Here is an 11,187-nt window from a genome sequence, read left to right on the forward strand (position 1 = left end):
TTTTGATTATAATTCTGCTTGTTTTCTTTGTTTAACTTTTATTTAGAACAAACTTTTTCCACAAGCTATTTCTTATTTAGAGAAGACTTTTCAGGTTCGTAGACCTGCGGGCACTATCTTACTTAGCAGGTATGTCACTTTATTTTTTTTATTTTTTTAATAAGTTTTTATTGTTCATATTATTACAAATGTTCCTTCCCCCCCCCCCCACCATTGCTCTCCTCCACCAGGTTCCCACCCCATTTTGAACAAGTGGAGGTGAGTGGGTGCCGGAAGGGATTGGCACAGATGGGGAGATGAGAAGAATCTTCCGTGGTGTAGTGAGGGGTGGAGCTAGCTAGAGGATGGATGGGAATCCACCTAGGAAGTGGATTCACAGCCAATCAGAGAAATATATTTAAAACAGAAGAAAGAGCCAGTCCTTTCTCACCAGCAGGAACACAGATCACCTTAGAGAAATGGAAATCAAGGGGCTTTTGATGAAGAACCCAGGAAAAGAAGGTGTTCCGGTCAAGGTAGAGATGGATGCCTAAAGGGTGCTGATGGGAGATGCTCACATAATTGTGAGCAAATAGTTGACTGGCATTTTAAGCCACTAAGTTACGAGGGAATTTGCTATGAGGCAAAAGTGAACAGCTACATTCCACTCAGTATCCTTTTGAGTCCAACCCAAGGGAACTCTATGCTGAGCACCCCTTGTTTGTCACTGACCAGCTTTGCAGATCTGCAAGGGGAGGTCAGTGGTTCCTGAGGCTGGGGGAGGATGACATGACATGGAGACAGTGTGACATGAGGAGAGGATGACTTGGGGTAGAGCCAGTGTGACATGAAGGCAAGGGTAGTGTGACACGGGGGAGGGCTCAGTGTGTTAGGTGAGGGGTCCTGTAGTTCACAGAGGAGGGAGATTATTTTTCAGTTGAGGGCTGGCACATGTCAGAGAGGTGGAGATAGCTGTGCTAAGCGAGGACAGGTGAGTAAGCCTACAGGGACCAGGGCCCTGAATTATTACTGGAGTCAGTGGACTAAGGCAGATAGGAGTAGTCAGCGGAGAGTTCTCTTTGCTAATAAAGGAGAGCAAAGCTCTTGTCTTATGATATATCCTTCTGTGGGGAGGGATCAGAACTCTCACCTTGGAGAAACTTCCCAGATTACAATGGGAGGGCAGACACTCCAGAGAGAGATGGTCTGGCTGTTTTTCCTCCCTCTGATGCTGTTCCTCACTTAGTTGAGCACACCGTGCCCCTTTGAGCCTCCTTGTGATTTCTCTCTTTACAAAGCTTCCCGCTGGTCAGGCTGGTTAAGCAGTTTCCTCCCTTCCCAGGTCTTCTCACTGGAAGAGGGTATGGAGACAGCAGATAGGAACCACCTCTTTCTAGTCTTCACCTTTCTGACAGTGACAGGTGAGTGCAGGTTCCTACGTTGGCTTAAAATTCTGAAAGGCCATAGAGAAAAAACCTGGAGGACATGGGTCTAGATCGGGGGTGGAGAGGTCATCCGTTAGAAAGAAAAAGAATTCAGGACTCCAGTGATTGCAGTTTCCTGGAACACTCAGAGCCCACTGACTTTCCTCTGGCTCCCTGGATCCTGGGTACAAGAGAAGATTTGAACTGAAAAGATTTCGTACTATGGATGATAGGTGTTAGCAAAAGAGTGCGATTTTTCTGTATAACTAAGAAGGAAGCTTGAGGAAAAGAGAAGAATCAAGAAGGAAGGGAGGGAAGAAGCAAGGGCACTAATACAGTAGGAACTCAAAGGGAAAATTAACAAGGATTTTGAAGAGGCTTAGTAATACCTTAAGTATAAATAACACATTGACAATTTCAAAGCACGTCCACATAAAATATATCAGCTCTGTCCTCTGGAATGCCTGTCCCTGTCTCTAATATTCTACCTTCCTTTCTTCAATCTGGCAGCAATAACAGCAACAAACGTAACACCAATGCCAGCACAAAAAAAATTAGCTCAGCAATTCCATCAGTTGAGCATCAAAACTGAACCAACCTTTTTTATTTTCCTGAAGTCAGAACATGAGTTTTGTTTGGGAACTCTGATCCACTACCAATGGGCTCTCACTGCAGCCCACTGCTTCTTGCCGTGAGTGATGGGGGTCCTGGAGGGAAAGGACTTCCCCCCTTAGTCACTGGGATTGCTCATGGGTACCGAGGCTTAGCCTATAGAGACGGGCACAGGGGACTCTCAAACCTGAGAAGTGGTGGGAAGGACTCAGTAAGTAGATCCATATGGTTATGAGTTGGATTCTTGAATGGGGTGATGTAGACAGTGGGAATTGGGGAAGCCAAGGACCAAGGGATGATCCAACAGGGATAAAAGCCCACATATAGAATGGTACAAATCAAAGAATATGGAACTGCAATGGAAATTTCTCATTTTCCAGACAAGGGACAGGGGTTTTGGCAAGTGATGGAACTCATGCCAAGTCACAAAGCAAGTTAGGGGGAAATGGGATGCAAGATGAGTAATAGAATAATGTCTCCTTTCTCTACTAATTTTTCATGGCTGTTCCAGATTTCTTGAGATAGATATTGCTGCTTCAAATGATGACGGTTTCTTAAAAATTGGGAGGAACTTAAGAGCCATGCTTACAATCCAACACCCAAATTTCACCCGGGATTCCTCTGAGCATGACCTCATGCTTGTCAAGTTGACACAGCCTCTAACGCCCGATGATGAGGTGAAGCTGGCCGTTCTGCCCAATACCACAGAGGACAGAAGAGAGGACATGTGCACTGTTTCTGGCTGGGGGTGGACATGGAAGAGTTTCGGTGAGTGACCCTCAAGACAGACCTTTAGTGTTCCTTGAGTAAGCAATCAATGAGGATTAAAATAACTTTTATTATAGACTAAAGGCCTGGTGCACAAATTCGTGTACCAGTGGGGTCCCTCAGCCTGGCCTGCAGGATCAGGCCCAAACCAGCTCTCCTACACCCCCCAAGGGGTCCCAGATTGCAAGAGGGCACAGGCCAGGCTGAGCAACCCCACCAGTGTACGATCTGGGTGGGGGCGGGGGGAATGCAGGAGGTTGGCTAGCCAGGGAGGGACTGTGGGAGGACTCCAGGGTGTGTCCAGCCCATCTCACTCAGTCCCTATCTGCCGGACCCCAGCAGCAAGCTAACCTACGGGTTGGAGCGTCTGCCTCCTGGTGGTCAGTGCACATCATAGCAAGTGGTTGAGTGGCCTTAGCATAGCATTAGCATATAATACTTTGATTGGTTGAATGGCTGACAGGTCAACCAGACACTTAGCATATTAGGCTTTTATTATATAGGATCCTAAGAGCTGGATGGAGCCTGAGAACTTGCATATCTTAACCTCTAATTTTATTAATGTGGGAATTGAGGCCCAAATTGTTGACACAATATACTCAGGGTTAACATGGCTATTTATGGCTAGAGGTCTCTGGAATCCAGTGTTCTTGCCTCTTTACACTGAGCCAAACCGGCTAAAGCTCAGGTTCCTTTTCATTTTGGCTTTTTTTTTTTTCTTTCATTGAATAATGGAGAAGTTAATAACAGAAAAGAGGGAAGAGAGGAGAGAAGAAAAGGAGATGAATATGTGAAGGATCAAAGAGAAACAGATTATCTCTCTCTTTCTTTCTCTTTTACTCTCTCCCTCCCCCCTCTCTTTGTGTCTGTGTGCGCATGCGCATGTGCTCAGAGACAGATCCTGATATCGAGGTAAACCAGACTGTCTTTTGGTTCTCTAATGAAAACTGCCAAGAGTCCCCGATAAGGAAATTTCCTGTCAAAATCACAGAGAACATGTTCTGTGCGGGATCCTCTCTGGAGAGCTCACACTCCTGTAAGGTAACTCTTTTCCCTCTGAGACACTGTTTTGGGATCTATATATCGCCTGTAACCCAACCCAATGTCTTGTCTCTACATTCAACAAGAGATAGAGCTAAATGGGGTCCAGGAAGGAATGAGTGTCCTCCTTCCAATCAGGAATGAACTTAGATGCCAGGGTGGGAACATCTCAGAGTATTCTCATTTTTTTATGGCTTCCTCTGATGTGGCCTAGGGAGAGGGGTAGGATGGGTCCCAGGATGGCCACCACACATTTCTCCCAGTCCTTATTACTACACCTGTCTGTTCTGGGCCCTCAGATAGGGACTTCGTACTAGATTATCTTAGTTTTGGCTACTCTGCCTGATCCATCTCTCCTTTTTCTAATAGGAAATAGATGCTGTCCCAATCCTGTGCCAAAACCAGCTCCAAGGGATCCTCTCCTGGGCAGAGGGGTGCATTCTGAGAGGTGATGTTGGCTACTACACCAAGGTTTCCCACTATACAGACTGGATTCTTAGTGTCATCCGTACCAACTGATCTCTCTGGAGTCCCTCTCCCAGTGGCACTGGAACTTGGTCGACCATCCTTGATCCATCCTTCCTTTCCCTCTAACTTCAGAGAACAAGATGGGAATTTGGCTGCAAGAAGTTTTCTGTTCCTTCTGTTCTCTTGACTTCTTTTGTCCATTCTCAGTCACAGCTTGAATGATTATCAGAGAACTTAAGCTGGATAATATTTTCATAAATGGGATAACTTCTCGCTACTCCCTTCCTCTCCTCCAACTTCCTACTTATCTGCTGTGGTTTCCCCAGGCTTTTCTGGAGCTGTTCTCCATTCACCACCCTCCAGAAGGCATATAGGTCTCAGGAATGTGACAGTGAGATTGTGGGCACTTCTATGGTGCCTCCTTTTGTCTGACATCATTAGTGTTTAGTCAGGGTTCTGTCCCTCTCACTCCATCATATCTAGTAAGGCTGCAGTAAATAGGCTGTTAGCAATATAATTATTAAAAATAGAGGATATAATTTTAATAAAGCAACCAGTATAAGTGTTTCAAAAAAGTTAATAATTGAGGGGATGGAGAGAGGAGTTAAATGGGTCAGACTACGAACTGAAAAGGAGGAATGATCTGAGAGATCTTTCTAAATGCTAAGCACAGAAAAATCTAAGATGGCTGAAATAAGATTACTAGAAAAACAACAGGGAAATACTGAAACTTATCCTATATAACAAAGACAGAATATGCAAATTGACCATCACTCTGTGACAAAAATGGAGGCACCCACAGCTAATAAGGAGGGAATAGGCAAATTGACACGACAAAGATGGTGGTGGCCGGGCTAATGCTCTATCCACTGAGCCAAACCAGTTAGGGCATCCTGGGCTTTATTTTTATTTTATTTTTTGTCTCTGCTTACTGGTGTCCCAGGTTGCAAACTTTTTTCTATCACTCAGGCCTGGATATACAGTAGCTCCTCCCCACCCCCATCCACAGTATCGCTTTCCAGTTACTTTTTCAGTTACTTGTAAGATAACCATACTCCTAAAATATTAAATGGAAAATTCTAAAAAATGTATAAATTTTAAATTATGTTTCATTCTGAGTATTGTAATGAAATTTTATGTCATCATGTCCCATCTCCCATGGGACATGAATCATCCCTCTGTCCAGTGTATCCCCACTGTATATGCTACCTGCCCATTTAGTGACTTTTTAGGTTATTAGATTGTTTGTGATGGTATCACAGTGCTTGTGTTCAAGTAACCCTTATTTTATTGTTATAACTAGAGGTAGGATCCCTAGGCCTGGCCAGCGGTCAGGGCCGATCTGGGCCTTTCTTCCCCTGGCTGCCGACTGCCGGCATGGCCTTCCTTTCTTCTTCGCCAGCCCCTGGTGGTCAGTGCACATCATAGCAAGTGGTCAAACTCCTGAGGGGACAGTTTGCACATTAGCCTTTTATTATATAGGATTCTATGTTATTATCAGTGTTGTTAATCTCTTACTATGCCTAACATATAGATGAAACTTGATCATAGGTATGTGTTATAGGAAAGAATATAGTGTACATAGGGGTTGTACTATCCCTGGTTTTAGGTATCCCTGGAGTTCTTGGAACTCATCTCCTGTGGATAAGGGGAACTATAGTATAGAGGTCAAGAAAAACACCCAGGAAACTCACTTCCAGGTCACTCCTCAGTCCCAAGTGAAAACTAGCTGCTTCGCCAAAACTGGTTTGGCTCAGGGGATAGAGCTTCGGCCTGTGGACTGAAGGGTCTCAGGTTCGATTCTGGTCAAGGGTTATGTACCTTGGTTGCAGGCACATCCCTAGTGGGGGGCAGGAGGCAGCTGGTGGATGATTCTCTCTCCTCCATGTTACTAACTCTCTATCCCTCTCTCTTCCTCTCTGTAAAAAACCAAAAACCAAAACCAAACAAACAAAAAAACAACAACTAGCTGCTTCTTCTTTCTTTTTTGCCACTTTTCAAGTCTTCTGGTGAATGACTTGTATACAGTATTTTGTTATTTGTTATTGTTGTTAGCAGGAGGCGTAGAATGGGATGTGCATATTCCATTTTCTCTGGAACAAAAGCCTGTCACACTGTAGTTCCATTAGATTCTAGGAAGAAGGAAGGCAGTGAGGTTAACAGGAAAGACACTGAACTGGAAGTCAGGAAACCTGGGTTCTGTTTCAATTCCATCACTGACCTATGCAGTGGTGTGCTTGAACCCAAAAGAATGTTAGAAGTGAATATTAGAACTTCGATGTACATTTATTTTAACTCATCCTTTTAACATGTCTGTTTTGGTGTATGTTTTACAATGTACACAACAGTTCAGTTCATATATCTATCTATCTATCTATCTATCTATCTATCTATCTATCTATCTTATCTCTGTGTGTGTGTGTGTGTGTGTGTGTGTATGTAAAGAATACATGTATAAATAAATAAGTATACATTGGTGGTGCATGCTCAGAAATGTTGTATAGCCTTGGTGACAACACCACATATCTAAAATTAGACTGCCCCAGATTTTCTAGGACATCTAATTGCCTTAAATATGTCCTATTTGATTTAGGACAACTCCCTTCAACACAAAACAGACTGTAAATATACTCACCAATTAAGATTCTCATATATATCTTTAGTTGAATATATAATTCTTAGCTCAAATAATGCTTCCTACATTCCTTAGAACTTTCATAAGGAAAAATGGTCGGATGAAGGTGAATTATTGCTAGAAAAGTAACTCTTTAAGAATAAAATTACAGCCGGGACTGGTTTGGCTCAATGGATAGAGTGTCGGCTTGGGGACTGAAAGATCCCGGGTTCGATTCTGGTCAAGGGCATGAACCTTGGTTGCGGGCATATCCCCAGTAGGGGGTGTGCAAGAGGCAGCTGATTGATGACTCTCTCTCATCAATGTTTCTCTCTCTCTCTCCCTTCCTCTCTGTACAAAATCAATAAAATATATATTAAAAAAAAAAGAATAAAATTACATATGCCAAAGCCAGTTTGGCTCAGTGGTAGAGCGTAGGTCTGCAGACTGAAAGGTCCCAGGTTCGATTCCAGTCAAGGGCATGTACATTGGTTGTGGGCACATCCCCGGTAGGGGGTGTGCAAGAGGCAACTGGTTGATGTTTCTCATCGACGTTTCTAGCTCTCTATCTCTCTCCCTTCCTCTCTGTAAAAAATTAATAAAAAATATATATATTTAAAAAAAATAAAAAAGAATAAAATTACATAAATAAAATCTAGGTTCATGTTTCTGACATAATATTGTAAAATCAGATGAGCTGAGTTAAAAGAAATAGGTTCTTTCTAGAGTGCATTATATATAGTTAATCTGCTAAGATATATAATCTCATATATATCTTTAGTTGAATATATAATTCTTAGCTCAAATAATGCTTCCTACATTCTTTAGAACTTTCATAAGGAAAAATGGTCGGATGAAGGTGAATTATTGCTAGAAAAGTAACTCTTTAAGAATAAAATTACAGCCGGGACCGGTTTGGCTCAATGGATAGAGCATTGAGTCCCACTAGTCTGATGTCCATCTTTACCTTTATCATAGAGAGGCACATCTGTAACACTCTGAAACTGTTCTGCAGTCCCTTCGATGTGGCCTTCCATTTGTCTTCCCTGACAGTGACACCGAGAAAACTGTAACAGACCCACCTGAGGTTCAGCTGTCATGACTGCCTTGCTAGAGGCTATTTGCCTTAACAACCCTGTAGCTCATTGTAGCCACAGGACTAAGTTTTGCTGATGGGATGTGAGTTGAAGAGCTGTGTACATCTGTATCACTTAACAGATATGCACAGCTCTTGGACTCAACATCCCATCCCATTCTTAAGGGAGCTGTTGGCGTGTGGGAACAGGTTCAAAGAGAAAGGAAATATGTTAGAATTCTAGGGCTGCTCAAAACTGTATAATGCCTTTAATTTTTTACATGTTTTCAATTATAACTCTGATTTTTAGTTTTTGAGTTTCTGTGTATACTGTTATAGAACTCAAATTAACATAAATCAGACCTCCAATGGAATACATGAAATTTTAGAAAAGGGCTTCATAGACCTTGATGAGAAGAGTCATCTGTCATCCTTAAAATTTAACTTGACATTTTACTATTCCATGTTACCAATTTCTAATATGTTTATATTCAAATTACTTATATCCCCTTTTTCACATATTGGCACTAGAAAATGTTCATAATACTAACACACACACTCACATAACACACACACACACACACACCAACATACTGTCCTATGACAGAGTTTTGTTCTGTTTTTATTTTTAAGAAAAAAATGACTGGAAGTTTGTACTTCATAATCCCTTCTCCATTTTCTGCCAAACCCCCACTCCCTGCTGGCAACATTATTTGTTCTCCGTATCTCTGAGTTTGTTTCTGTTTCATTTTGTTTTTTCATTGTTTTGTTTTTTAATTCCATATTTAAGTAAATTCACACAGTATTTGTCTTTCTCCTTCAAACTTATTTTACTGAACATGATACCCTGCAGGTCCGTCTGTATTATTGTAAATGGCAAGAGTTCATACTTTTTTATGATTAGTATTCCGTTGTTTAGATGTACCACCTCTTCTTTATTCACTCACCTATTGATGGACACCAGGTTGCTTTCATATATTGGCTATTATAATCAATGCTTCCAATGAATATAGGAGTACATATATCTTTTTTAATTATTGTTTTTGTTTTCTTTGGATAAATACTCAGAAGTGGAATTGCTGAGTCATATGGTAGTTCTGTTTTTAAGTTTGGGGGAATCTTCATACTGTTTTCCATATGACTGTACTAATTTACAATCCCATCAACAGTGCACAAAGGTTCCCTTTTGTCCACATCCTTGTCAACACTTGTAATGGGTTATCTTTTTTAAAAATATATATTTTATTGATTTTTTACAGAGAGGAGGAGAGAGGGATAGAGAGCTAGAAACGTCGATGAGAGAGAAACATCGACCAGCCGCTTCTTGCACACCCCCCACTGGGGATGTGCCCACAACCAATGTACATGCCCTTGACTGGAATTGAACCTGGGACCTTTCAGTCCGCAGACCGAAGCTCTACCACTGAGCCAAACAGGTTTCGGGGGGTTGTCTTTTTTCATAATAGCCACTCTAACAGTGTGAGGTGATAGCTCATGGTAGTTTTGATTTGCAACTCCCTGATGATTAGTGATGTTGAGCATTTTTTCATTTGTCTGTGGTCATCTGTGTATTTTCTTGGAGAAATGTCTGTTCAGGTCTTCTGCACATTTTTAATTGGATTGTTTGTTTTTTTGTGTGTTATTTTTATGTTGAGCTGTATGTGTTTTTTATATATTCTAGATATTAACCCTTATCAAATATATCATTTATAAATATCTCTTCCTATCTAGTGGATTGATTTTTGTCTTGTTGATGGGTTTCTTTGCTGTGCAAAAACCTTGATATTTGATGTAGTCCCATAGTTTATTTTTGCTTTTTGCCACCTTTTCCATAGAAAAATATCCAAAAAGATATTGCTAAAAGACATGTCAAAGAATTTACTGCCTATGCTTTCTTCTAAGAGTTTCATGGTTTCAGATCCTGCATTTAAATCTTTAATCTATTTTTAGTTTATTTTGTATGTGGTATAAGACAGTGGTCTAGTTTTATACATATTTTTTGTATGTATTTGTCCAGTTTTCCCAACACCATTTATTGAAGATACTGTCTTTTCCTCATTGCATATTCTTACCTCCTTTGTTGTTGATTGACCACATAAACATGGGTTTATTTCTGGGTTTTCTTATCTGTTCTATTGATCTATGTGTCTGTTTTTATTTCAGTATTATACTTTTGATTACTATAGATTTGTGGTATTTAGGATCTTTTGTGATTCCATATAAATTTTAGGATTTGTTCTACTTCTGTGAAAACTGCCATTGGTACAGAAATTGCACTGAGTCTATAGAATGTTTTGGGTAGTGTGAACATTTCCCCCCCAGTAGTGTGAACATTTAAATAACATTTATTCTTCTAACCTATGGACACAGTATATCCTTCCGTTCATTTGTGTAGTCTTTAATTTCTGTCATCAGTGTCTTATAGTTTTCAGAATATAGTTTTTTGTTTTTGTTTTTTTTAATCTCTGTAGTTACTTTACTTCAAGGTATTTTATTATTTTTGATGCAATTGTAAATGTGATTGTTTTATTAATTTCTCTTTCCTGATAGTTTGTTATTTGTTCATAGAAATGCAACAGATCTCTGAGTATTTATTTTGTAACGTGCAACTTTATTGGACTTAATTTTTAGATGCAATTCATTATTAAACATGGTGTTATACAATAATGGATTAATGAAAAAAATCAAGAAGAAAATTTAAAAATATTGTGAAACAAATGAAAATGGAAACAAAGTTATTCCCAATCTTTGGGACACAGCAAAAATAGTTCTAAGACAGAAATTTATAGAGATACAGGAGCTACCTCAAGAAACAAGTAAAAGCTCAATATAAATTTACACTTATAGAAACTACAAAAAGAAAAGTAAAATCCTAAATGAGTGGAAGGAAGGAAATAATAAAGATCAGAGCAGAAATGAATGAATTAGAGACTCAAAAATAATAGAAAAGAAACAAAAAGACCTGTGAAACTAAGAGCTGATTATCAATATTTGAAAAAAGAAACAAAATAGTTAGACCTTTATCCAGGCTCATAAAAAGTAAATTAAAAAATATAAAGGAGGGGGACCCAAATAAGATAATAAATGAAAGTAGAAATGACAGTCAGCATCACGGAAATACAAAGGGTTTTAAGAGACTACTAGAACAATTATATATATTGATAGAAAATCCTAAAGATCCTACCAAATATATTAGAACTAATAAA

General features: G+C 40.1%; 1 protein-coding gene across 1 annotated transcript; it reads left to right on the forward strand.

Moving 5' to 3' along the window:
• Positions 1 to 1,342: 1,342 nt before the first annotated feature.
• Positions 1,343 to 5,071, forward strand: LOC118709838 (serine protease 58-like). The gene is made up of 5 exons (XM_045575388.1): positions 1,343 to 1,400; positions 1,914 to 2,094; positions 2,527 to 2,783; positions 3,676 to 3,824; positions 4,194 to 5,071. The coding sequence occupies exons 1-5, from the start codon at positions 1,343 to 1,345 to the stop codon at positions 4,341 to 4,343; spliced, it is 795 nt and encodes a 264-aa protein (XP_045431344.1). The 3' UTR covers positions 4,344 to 5,071.
• Positions 5,072 to 11,187: the final 6,116 nt, after the last annotated feature.

Source organism: Pipistrellus kuhlii, unplaced genomic scaffold (assembly GCF_014108245.1).
Source record: "Pipistrellus kuhlii isolate mPipKuh1 unplaced genomic scaffold, mPipKuh1.p scaffold_m20_p_7, whole genome shotgun sequence".
NCBI lineage: Eukaryota > Metazoa > Chordata > Mammalia > Chiroptera > Vespertilionidae > Pipistrellus > Pipistrellus kuhlii.